The sequence below is a fragment of the Aplysia californica genome, unplaced genomic scaffold (genome assembly GCF_000002075.1).
Source record: "Aplysia californica isolate F4 #8 unplaced genomic scaffold, AplCal3.0 scaffold00082, whole genome shotgun sequence".
NCBI lineage: Eukaryota > Metazoa > Mollusca > Gastropoda > Aplysiida > Aplysiidae > Aplysia > Aplysia californica.
The window spans coordinates 1,327,489-1,339,622 of record NW_004797352.1 but is presented as its reverse complement, the minus strand read 5'-3'; the positions used below and the strand labels follow the sequence as shown (position 1 = coordinate 1,339,622).

Below are 12,134 nucleotides of genomic sequence, written 5' to 3'. Positions count from 1 at the left end.
TATATATATATATATTGTGTGTGTGTGTGTTCTGCAGCAAAAATATGGCAGTTAAGCTACCAAAACAGTGCTTCAGCGTGCAGATCCAAAAGGAAAAATTTACCCCTTTAAGAGAAAATAAATGTTGGAGTCCATGTTCTTTCACTGAGTGAAGATTCACTTGATTTTGATTCAGGACAGTGTGTCTCAGCCCTGTGAATGTTTGGTCCACTGTATAGATCAGTGCGTCTAGTGTAGATGTAAGGTGAAATCTCTTCTGACCAATTCAACTGGACTCATATCTACTCTTAAAAGTCATGATGTATGGCATACAGTGATAAGATGTATATGCCAGGCAGATCCAGGAAAAATGCATAGAGCAGATTAAAGCCTTACATATATTTATAACCTTTGTTGATCTAACAAAGGCCTTTGATACCGTTAGTCGGGAAAGCTTGAAAATCCTAGCATTGTACGGTTGCCTGTGAAAGTTCATTATACTATGGTTTACCTGTAATCTCCGACTAATAACATGCGCGATAAAAGCACAATCCGCCTTATGCACACTGGCACTAGGAAAACCCATTTTTTCTTCATAATTTTATCACTCGTAAATGCATGTCACAAATCGACAACTCTGTCTAACAGCACAATCATTCCAGCGCAACTGTCAGAAACAGATCAGTTTGTCGCTTTTAAGCACAAAGGGGACTATGATCCCAAAAAATACTGTTTTGAGAAAATAAAAGGTAAAGTTTTGCCCCTTGTTCAGTTTTTTAAAAAAGACAAGGAAAGTTTTCTCTATAACAAAACAAATTACACACAATGGGACCAAGCTTCTCCTATAGGCAGGGAAATGCCCACCTTTGGTGTGTGTCAAGATTTCTGGAAACCCCTGAAATCTGGGTTAGCCCGCTTGTCCTGAAAAGCGACCAGTTATAAATTACTCATTTTGCTTGGAACTCCTTTATTAATTCATATTAAGGTTTTGCCAGTGAGAAAAAATATATAGATTAAGTCTGAGACGCAAATGAAGAAAACCAGTGGACGACCGCCCATGCATGGTGAGTGGACAGTGTGAGAGGGCCTGGTGGTAATTATGAAGGTTGCTGTCTGTGATTGCATTTTGTAGGAAAGCTTCACACCTCCGGGTGAGCTCAGCTCAATAATGCAACCCACCATACGAGTTCTGTTGCGAGATACTTCACATCAATCAATGAAGTTCGACAGAATATCGTCGGCCTGGTGATAAAACCGGCTAACCCACAAAATGTCAAAAAAATTTTTATTGGCCCTATCGATAGCAAATTGTCCATTTCATATGCTCACTTATAGTCAGATCTAAATTTTGTTCTAAAAATGTCTTTAAAACATTAGAAATAAAACCGTATAACCTGCCATCCATCGGATTTTAGCCCGATGTTTCCGACTATCCCACCTGCGAGGGAGGGAATGAGGGTTGGCTGTTTTTGTCGTGCTAACAATGAGGGGCCATATGCTACGTTACCGACTAACCCCGGCTTCGACTCGTCTCAGGACTTCGTTTGATAGTCTAGAATTCGCTCACGTAACCATGTGAGCTCTTCAAAAGGGAAATTTGTGTAATATTTCTTGTTGGTTTCATTTGGGAGTTATATAGACCTGGTTGTTCCCTCTTTTTTTACTTTTTAAAGCTGCTGATAATGTTATTAATGACTAAAACTCCCCACTGTGCCCACAGAACTGTTTTTATCTCGTGGCAATGCCGGTATTTCAAATACATCTTTAGGATTTTGTTTTATATATAAAACTATTTTTTTCTGTCCACGTGTTCTTCTTTGTCTTTGTACTTGAAAGTTACCGAATTATGAAGGCATTTTCCCTTATTCGGACTACTGTCTCTTCTCCTATCCATTTTTCCATTGCAATTGAATGGACAAAGTCGATAGCTTTTCATTCTTTACTAACTCACTCAGAAAAAAAAAATATGGGACCTGTCCAGAACATCGTCTGCCCCCAACTATCGTTTTCTTTTGAAGCTTTTTTTTTTTATTTGCATTGTTTATTGCAGTCATTATCTTCTGAAACATCTTTCGACTTTCTTTGAAAGTTCATTTCGTTTGTGTTTAGTATAGACTATTTTCTCAGTGTCATAACATCATGCTTTATCTTTATATCAAACCTAACTTACATAACGCTATAAAATTCAATAAGATGATGCCAGGCTTTCTACATCACATTTGACTCTCAGCGCAGTGGTCAACATGACCAGGCTAATGTCACATCAGCTGATAATAAAACAGTTATGTCGCCTTTGATCTCTGCAAAAAGGACACGGCATGAAAACGATTGGAAGGGTAACAAAAGGAAGAGGTTGAAAGAACTGGGGATGCTTCTACACATGTCAAGGCACGAAGCGAGCAGGGTGTGAACTTGATGTCCTTTGCTGTTGTAAACTGGTTGGTACAAAATGCAATGACATCACTGGTCACTCTCTTGGAAAGAAAAGAGAGCCTACGTATATGCCATGATAAACAGGATAGACAAAAAGAGATCTTACACAGCAAGTGAAAACCCAAGGAGAAATGACACCCTTCAATATCACTTAAAAGAGTCAATGGTCAAAGAACATCTGTTTGTAAAACAATCTTCATGAACACCATATGTCTGACCAACTGGTTTATTTAAAGTGTCTTCTCCGAAAAAACAACAACAAGAGGTCCCCCCCCCCCCCCCCAGAACACATCACGCCCACCATGAGAGAGCCAAGGATGACAAATTGTTCCATAAAGAGGAATTTTTTGACAAACTTTCGAAGATATCCTCCTGTCTACAGATTACAATCCAGAAAACGTCAGATTTGCATCAAGTATACATGGAGAACTTTGCAGAGAGGGTGAAAGCCACATTGAGCTATCAAGTGTTCTGCCAAAAGTTCAAGAAAAACAATTTGGGTTCACTTTCAACCAAGAAAGACCAGTGCGACATTTGCACCAGCTTCGAATTAGGAAACCTCACAGAAACAGAATACACGGCTCATCAAATATGAATATGAGGAAAGCTGCAGCTAGACAAGAGAAGAAGGACAGGGAGGCGGCACTGGACCCAGAGAACAAAATGTGTGTCTTTTGTGTGGGGATCCAGTGCGTCCTTCTGGCCTCATCACTAAAGACATCCACCTTATATTATAAGACAAAACTGGCAATACACAATTTTACAATTTAGGATCTTGCCACCAGAGACGCCAGTCAGATGATATATCTGGGATGAAAGTGAAGTTGGTATGAGCTTCAACAGTTTTCATCATGTCTGACGCACTAACTGATATTGCAAGCGACTGGCTTCAATTACTTCATCATCTGCAGTGATTGGTGCAACTACTAAAACAGAACTGCCACCCTGGTGAGTGCAATGGCCTCGCTGGCCAAAGAGCTTAACATCACAGTTGAGCAGAAATTATCACCAAGGGCCATACGCAAATGGAGGTGGATTCAGTCCATGGCACTATTAAGCGATGGCTCTAAAACGCTCTGATGTACATCCCAAATAGACTACGTGAACATCATGCTACAAGCCAGACGCATCCCCAAGCCCTATGAAGTTATGTACCAGGGCCACAGCTATTTCAAAGATTTTGCAAAGGTCGGAGAGCACTAAACAATCCGTCCAGGGAGAAAAGCAGGCGATCCTGCAGTCATTGACTTGCAGGCATCAAAGTACACTCCATACTTTATAATTCAATACAATCTGAACTTTGATGATGGATGGCCGGCGTGCAAGGACCAAGAAAGCTGAACACCCGATGTACGACGGTTACTGCTGGACCTCTCTGCAAAGACAGATTGAAGATAACTGCCAACCAGTATAAACATCTACTGGAGTTGAAGGCCGTCGTACCACGATGCTACCACAATTACCATGAAACTTTACCTCTGTAAGAAGTTTTGAAAGCGATCAAGTCAAATTCGATTATTGTTGAGTCTTTCAAAACAATGGTAACTTTTGTCGTATTGCCTTGTTATAGCCACAGGACACAGAGTGAGACAGGCATGCTCTTCTATTGTCGAGAAAACTCAGTAAAGTAGTAGTTGTCAAGCCACGCACCTTGAAGAAAGTTGGCGCATTCTTTGATACTTACTAAGTCTTTTTGTATAATAATAATATATTATTATGAAGCCAACTTCACTCAAACCATTGCTGAGGGAGCAGAGCTTCTGTGTGGCTTTCTGCTTTTATTTCTTTGTTAGTATTACTTTTTTCCAGGCATTTGCAAGGCCACCCAGAGCCTATAGTACCGTGTCAGACACTGTCATAAATTCTAAGGCCTGCTGATGCTACTGCTACTACTGTTGTTTTTGTTCTTGTTGTAGTTGTTGTTATTTGTTGTATTGCTGTAGCTGCTCTCCCTTACCCTTCGAACCTCCTGTTCTTCTACTTCAAACATAATTAATATACCCGTTGCTGTGTTCTGCTTCTTCTACTTCTATTAAATGTTCCAATTTGTGACTGCTGTTTGTGCCAGAATTGACTCCGTAGCACTGAAATAGCAGCAGCTGATAGTATGTTGGTAGCAGTAATATCGTCCTCCTCCTCTTCCTTCTTACTCCTCCTCCTCCTCCTCCTCCTCCTCCTCCTCCTCCTCCTCCTCTTTTTCTTCTTCTTCTTCTTCTACAAAAGATGACGACGATTGAAAGAACTGATCAAATACGTCACAGTCAAGTGTGGCTTGGCTGCACCCAACCAAACTCGAGGCCAGCAGTGGCTTCCTGATAAAATTGGCCAACCCACAAAATTGAGAGTTGGTCGGTTTTATCGGGGAAAATTTGAGCGACATAACCGTCTAACCCACGCAGTTTCATTAGAAAATGATTTTTTAAGGAAAAAAAGGTCTATAGTTTTTCGGTAAAGTGTTTTTATAGGTGTTTAAAGCATTGATTTATCGCTAGACGCCTTTGTTTTGAAATAAAACAGTTTTTTCCTTCTCCTGTAAAATTTACCTCTCTGGGGTTAGCCGGTTTTATCACAAGGCCGACAATATACTTACTACTTTCTTTCAAAATTTGCATAATATCTCCATCACATAAGAGCACTCTTTTCTTGTAACTCGATGAGGTGCATGCAATTAGCTGTAGACCACTATTTCGCGATCCTAAGCTACCACCAGAAGTTCAAAGTTTCTTCATTACGTTGTTTGCATTGATTTCCCTGTGGTGTTCTACTGTTGAGTGTTGTACAGCAGTTTTGGTTCTGCTTCTACTAGCATACAAGACTTGATTGCAATTGTATAAAATAAATAATGGTGGCTCCCGTATTTAGATGATTTGTGCTTCTGTTCATCCCATATGGCGGATGGCAGGCCTGCTCGCTTTTTTCTTGAATTTAACTCTGCCGGACCTGTAATCGTCTACTCTTTTTAAAAAAACATGTTATGAAGATAATATTAATACAGTCAATTATTTTTTTAAAGATTAGCGGGTGACATACTCCTTATTTTGATGACTTTTTAAATCATAGAATGGACAGGGAAAGTTTGAAGACTGAGTAAAAAAGGTTCCAACTGCCAAATATTCTTCACAAGGTTCAGTTTACCATTATACTAATATGACAATTTGACACAACACTTTCTGCAAAAGTATTATTTTTAATATTTGTAATATCACTGGCTACATTATTTAGTACCCTCTGTTACTTACTTTTGTAACAGTACAGCTTTACTTTGTTTTGTTTCTGCAAATTATTTCAGGTGATGAGGCACTGAGGACTGCTTAATCATCACTGCTTGTATATAATGCCCTGGATGTGATCATTAAGGGGAGGAGGACAATGGCTGAAACTGGAAGTCAGAGGTCATGCCCCTATGATGATGCTAATATATTTTCCAAATTGACATTCTGGTAAGTAAATGGTAATGTTTAACTTAACCTGTCAATCTGAATCAGCGGATTAGCAAAGTAATACTTTTCCCTCTGATATTCAAGAATGTATGGAGTAGTTTCTTCTAGCAAGGTGCTTATTTATGTTGAGGTTTAGAATGTAACTTTCTCCCTGATTGGTGAAAATACCAATTGCCGACTGAAATTTTGAAATTAAAAAAATTTGGGTGACATAAACACCAGAAATTAAATTTTCAGTCAATAAAAGTATGTCTGGAATTTAATAAAAAGCTGTGCGCATGTGATGCTGTATGGATGATTTGTTAATGGTCTTTCTTGTCTTTCTGCAAATTTAGGAAAAGCTTGAGTTGTGTGAGGGCACATTTAAGAAAACCTATTTGATAAACATCTGCATGAAGTTAATCTCTAAGTTTTTTGTTTTTTTTTGTTGAATACTGGGTGGTCACTGAGGTGTGTCCTTGAGCAAGACATGACAACCCTAGCTCAAAATATAGGGCCCTTCACTGTGGCGACTGACAGTGGCATGGTTGTAAACCTTTATGTATTTGTGTAATATTGTGTATTTATATATTTATTTATGCATGTACTTCTGTGTGTACATATTTATGATTATTTATTTATGTATGTGTATGTATGTTTGCCATTGTAATCCCAAGTGCCCTTCTGGGACAAATAAAAGTGTAATTTATTTTATTTAATTATAAAAAAATTTCTTTTCAGGTGGATGAATGCATTGTTCCGTTTGGGCTTCAAGAATCAGCTGACCTCAGTTAACATTTGTGATGTCTCAAAAGAAGATAAATCCAGTGGCCTTGAAGCTAAGCTTGACAGGTAAGTTATACAAGGAATTAAATATGCGGTGGATATCTTGAGTTTTTTTATGGAAGTGTTTGTAATTGTAAATGTTTTGAGCTCCATTAACACAATTTATATCAATGAAGAGGAAGGGTACTTCGACTCTACCTGTCAGGGCCAACCTGGGCTGAGAGGAATTCAAAGTCCCAGTGGACAAAGGAGATATTTGATGAAAAAATTCCCCGTGTAAGAACTACACTTATGTCTTCTGTGTGTGACGATAAAGTATCTAACCAGTGCACCACCGATGCCGGTTTGAATTTTGTCTAGCAATCAAACTTTTGTCATGTTGAGAGAAGTGTACTGAATGAGTTCTTTCATGTTGGTTCTAAGCAGCACAGTGTTGTTCTATAATCAGGTTTTATTCTGCTGTCTTTAATATTGTACCTCCGAATTTGCATTTTGAGGCGCTCCTGACTTATTTTAAGCCCTTGTAAGATCAGACATTATTTTCACTTAATTCTTTCTTAATGATGATTCTAGGTGAAAAATGTAGGCCTATGTCGTTATTTTCATCCTATGTTGAAATAATACAAATAATTGTTAGATATTCTAGAGGTTAGAGTAGAGATATCATGATATCCCAGCACTCGTTTGTGCTGGAATTTTGTACTCCTTCCACTGAAGTAGGTTGTTAGTTGCCTGAATATTATCTAGATGACCTGATTACACTGCGATTGTTCCACAGCCTCTTTTCCCTTACTAACTTGTTTTTTTTTTTGTTTGGCAAGTTTAGGCCTGTCTTTGTTTTTGTGTCAATTAGTTTAATTTTATTCCCTTTTTGACTTTGACCATAGCTTCATTTACATCACATGCAAAATTTCACAGATGTTGGAAAGAGGAATTGGACAAATTCTCCAGCTCAGAAGGACACGCTGCAAGTTTGTTCGTTGCTGTTCTTAAAGCTTTCAAGTGGCAGTTGATTTTTCCTGGAGCCTTGATATTTTTTCTTGTAAGTAATTGATTGCTGTTGAAATCTTTTGTTATCTTTGACTGTTAAAGAAAATGCCACTGTGTACAGGTTGTATGTTTTGGTTTGAACATTGTAGCATGATCTGTTCACTTCTTTAGCTCACACATTGACTTGTACCAAAGTTTACATAACAAGAGGGGCCACTCCTCTCTTTGAGCCAATTAAAAAAGTGTCCTCAAAATTCGGTGGCGCCCTCTTTGCAAATGCGCACCCTTTGTGAACAGAGTTGCCCTACTTGTCTTTAAAAAATGAAAGTGAAACTTACAAGTTTTTGAATAAATAAGAATTCAAATTTCGGAAGAATGCTTTTTTAAAATGGTTACGCTGACAAAAAAACCTGTTCCGGAGGAAGGGGTGACTGTTTTCTTTGTTTAATATGACTTAAGAATGAAAGGCGAGAGGTCATTAAAATAAAAAACCCCCCTAAAATTCGGCACTGAACGAACCCGAACAGCTGATGAACAGCAGTCGTTCTGCGCACGCAAGGAGGTTCTATTCCTATTCTTCTTCTGGAGAAACGAAAGAGAGCTTCAAAACAGACTGCAGCGCCATCTGAAGCAAAGAGCGGACTTCCGGTGGACATTTTTTTTGCTAAGTGGACCATCTTGTTATGTACTATCTTTGCTTGTACTATGTGTATCAGTGAAGTGTTAAAGCTGCTTGATCCCTTTTGTTGGGTCTTTCAGCACTGAATGTTTTTTCCTTCTGGATTTTGTCTTAGATTTTGACTTTCATTATGTTCAATAACTTAGGCTTTCTCTATCTGATGGAAAAGCTTTTAAAGTGTTAGAAATGTCTAAAATTTTTCTTTACTGTTGATGAAAATTTCTGCGGAAAAGAAAAACTGTAGTAGAAAACTTATGCCTATGAAATAATGCATTTTACAATTAATTAATTATTTTTATTTGTTGTCTTAATATTGTAGGAGGTGACAAAGCTAATACAGCCGTATCTGATTGGTCGTCTTGTGTCTTACTTCAATGATGATGACGGAGCTGTGGATTCAGGTACAGCTTATGGCATAGGGGCAGGTCTCGGTCTGACTGCTGTTCTTCAAGCTATTTTGAACCCCACTTACTTTTTCATTATGCAACATGTCGCCATGAGAATGAAGGTAGCTGTTGGAGCTCTGATCTACAAAAAGGTAGGAGTACCTTTGTGTCTGACTGTTCATTTTTCAGGTATTCCAGTATGTTTTTGTCATATTTTTTCGGAACTTTATTAGAACAGAAACTTTTCTTTGATTTTTTGTCATTCCTTAATCTCAAGTTAGTAAAAGTATCAGACTTTCCATAAAGAATTGAATCTGGGTTTTGCTGAAAATTATGAGGCAACACGTCAGATTCTGTATGATTTGTGTATAGATTCCCCACATATGTACACATACTTGGTTTTTTTGATCGTCATATGTGAAATCTAAATAGAATGCTACCATAGATAAGAGGGTAATTGCTTAGAGAAATACTTTTAATAGCTTTTTAAGGTTTCCCTTTATGAAATGTAGAGTACGTTGTTTCTCACTGGGACGAGTTGGGAATCAAATCTAAAATTTGTAAGTTGTTAGTCAGATGCTTTGGTCCCCAGGCCAGGAAGTCTTTGATTATAAAAATTTTAAGAAAGGAGCTTGTTTATTATCCTCAGGTTCTTTCACTCAGTGCTGAAGCATTTGCCTACACTTCTGCTGGACAAATTGTGAATCATCTCTCGACAGACATTGAAAAGTTTAATTCTGTGAGTATACTTCAATAGTTTAAGTGACGAACATTTTATATTTTGCTTTAAATGAACAATGTTAAATGAACAATGTTATAAAGGATGTGCTGATAGAATGTTCACACCAATTATTAATAAAATTCATGCATGTGTACGTCCAAGTTCAGTAATTGCATGTTCTGTTCAGTAACATAATGAGTGGGTGACTCATGTCTGAATTCAAACCTAATGCTTGATGAGTCTTCCTGTACTTTCTCCTGCCAGCTCGGCCGTCTTTTTGGAGAAGGCGTGTGGGTGGTTGGCAGGTGCTCTGGTGTGGTTTGCTCCTTTTTTCTTTTCAAATATCTGTCGTCCTTTTCTCCCCTCCATCTTTGTTTGTTACTCTCTTTTAATACCTCTAATCTCCAGCATGTATATGACCATATTGTGTTGCAAATGCTGTTATACTCATACAAAAACTAAAAATCTAAAGGAGAAGGCATTTATGGCAGATGTCCTGCTTCTTACAAGACTGTATGTTGGGTTGAAAAGGTTGTTAAACCGTTACCGAAACTGGCTGTTGCATTTTGTTTTTCTTTTATTTCAAATGTGATGCGTCATGACAGCTGGTATGAAAGGTACACTTTCTTGAAAACATTGATATGGCTAATTGTTCTAAAGCCATTATTTTGCCTATAACAGAAGATCAGGTTTTTGGTATAAAGTAGCTAGAAAGGAAAACATGTGTTTTTTTTTTTGGGGGGGGGGGGTAGACCCTCAGTTATGGAACGATATTAAAAAGGTTGAATTTCTTCAAAATGACCCTTTTTTAAGTGTAATGAGAAAATTGGGAAAATCAGTGTTTTGTTTACAACCTTTTTTTTAAGGTCTTCATAGGATACCTCTATTCTGTCTGTCTAGTAAAAAGTTAGAATGTGATTTAGAAGTTATAGTCTTAACTCTTAGGCTCACTAGTACTGGTCGTGTGTAGTTGCAGCATAACCACATTTTTGATAGAAAAAGAAATGAATTGAGTGGTTTTAGAATGCATGAACCAATTTGATGTTTTTCCTCCCTTCCTGACAGAGTATTGACTTGCTGCATCATCTGTGGGTGTCACCTCTATCGATCGCAGTGACCATGTACCTGGTGTACAGACAGGTGGGCTCAGTGTGCTTCTGGGGTTTTGGAGTCATACTTCTCATCATTCCCATCCAGTCCGCCCTTGCTGCATCGTTTGGTCACTTACGGTAAGAACAAGGTGGAATGATGAAGTACAATTTTTATCAATGTGGATGAGATTACAATGTTTCAAAACTTGAGATTGTTGTAACTGATTTGATTGTTCAGTTTAATAGGCAATCTTTGAATTTGTACAGATATCTCAGGGTGACTCAATGTGAATTTCAATGTTAAGGGAGATTATTTTGACTTGATCATTGGTTGTTCCATTCTTCTCTCTATGGTCAAGATCTCCATCTCCTAATATATACCCGTAACGAATGCCTTGCTTTGGTGGTAAATCTTCAAGCCATGATGCACTTGTATTCGGACCAGAGATTGAACTGTTTCATCCACTCCTGTTTTACAAAAGTTCCTCTCTCCCTGTTGTGTCCAGATTCAGGATTGGTGCCATATCCGACCAGCGCATTCAAGTGTTGACAGAAGCAGTGTCGTCCATGAAGTTCATCAAAATGCAGTGTTGGGAGCAGCTGTTTCAAAAGCTGATCTCAGACTTGCGAAGGTAAAGCTGACATGCCTGGTTTTAGCTTTGGTAGGAACATCAGCTAGAATGCAAGTGTTTTTCACCATCATCAGCCTTGGTCTTCTGCACCATGATTTCTTTAGTGTTCGAGTGAACTTGTGTTTCAAACAGTTGTGGACGTGAATATAATTTCCATCTTTAAAAAAGAAATTATAGTTTCACTGTCTAGATAGTCTTAAAAGATCAAAGTTAAACTGCTCTCACAGAACATTATGGGCAATTGTGCGCCGCTAAACTTTTTCCTGTTCCCTTGATTTGTTTCTTGCTCTTGATGCATGGGCCCTTAGTAAAAAAGAGCTCTCTCCCTTTCCCCATAATTTTATTGAATGCTTGCTATGAGATTTAGGGAATGTTTTTCTAGCAGATATTTTACCTCTTAGGAGGCATAATAGGTTAGTTTTGCTTACAGTCTCCATTGGAGTAAGATAGCTCTGAGAGAGTCCTTTTATTGGATGTCTAGGAAATGAGAGCATGACTTTTTCTTTAGTGCAGTGTTCTAAAAAGTAATTGAATGTTCTTTCCCTTTTGTTCACAAAAATGCTTTGTCACATATGTCTTTTGATTGAGTCTTGTTTGCATGTAGGAAAATTATTATCAAGTGTTTCCATCCGTACTGGAAGGGTTTGAAATTTAGGAAATATAGACTTTGTCTTTCCGGTGTACAGTTCTCCAGCTTTCGATTAGAAGCCAGCTGCTGATGTGTGTGTTTAAATTGTTTAGTTGAGAAGGTTTTATTGACTGCATTTTTTTGTGTCTGTATAGATTTCCATACTTATCAAGACATATTTTTGACCCAGCTGAATTGCACACCAAGTCTTATAAAGCTTCCTAGAATTGAAGGATCTACCTGAGAACAGCCTGTGTGTAAGGAAATAGCTATAAAGCAGCAAATATATTAAAACTTATTAACTATTTTATATGTAGCTATTCAATAGCATTCAGTATTTACATTAAAAAAGTAAAAAAATTGAACAGGTTTTGATTATATTGGTGTAAT

At 37.9% G+C, this 12,134-nt stretch overlaps 1 protein-coding gene across 2 annotated transcripts in view; it reads left to right on the top strand.

The window, feature by feature from the left end:
• Positions 1 to 12,134, top strand: part of LOC101855550 (multidrug resistance-associated protein 4) — a 44,768-nt gene that overhangs the window by 3,538 nt on the left and 29,096 nt on the right. For both annotated transcript variants that reach the window (XM_035968783.1, XM_013080353.2), the window contains exons 2-8: positions 5,702 to 5,852; positions 6,573 to 6,683; positions 7,536 to 7,659; positions 8,606 to 8,824; positions 9,322 to 9,411; positions 10,459 to 10,622; positions 10,991 to 11,116. In XM_035968783.1, coding sequence (XP_035824676.1) covers positions 5,782 to 5,852; positions 6,573 to 6,683; positions 7,536 to 7,659; positions 8,606 to 8,824; positions 9,322 to 9,411; positions 10,459 to 10,622; positions 10,991 to 11,116 — 905 coding nt within the window. In that variant the 5' untranslated portion in view covers positions 5,702 to 5,781. The remainder of the gene's footprint in view (positions 1 to 5,701; positions 5,853 to 6,572; positions 6,684 to 7,535; positions 7,660 to 8,605; positions 8,825 to 9,321; positions 9,412 to 10,458; positions 10,623 to 10,990; positions 11,117 to 12,134) is intronic.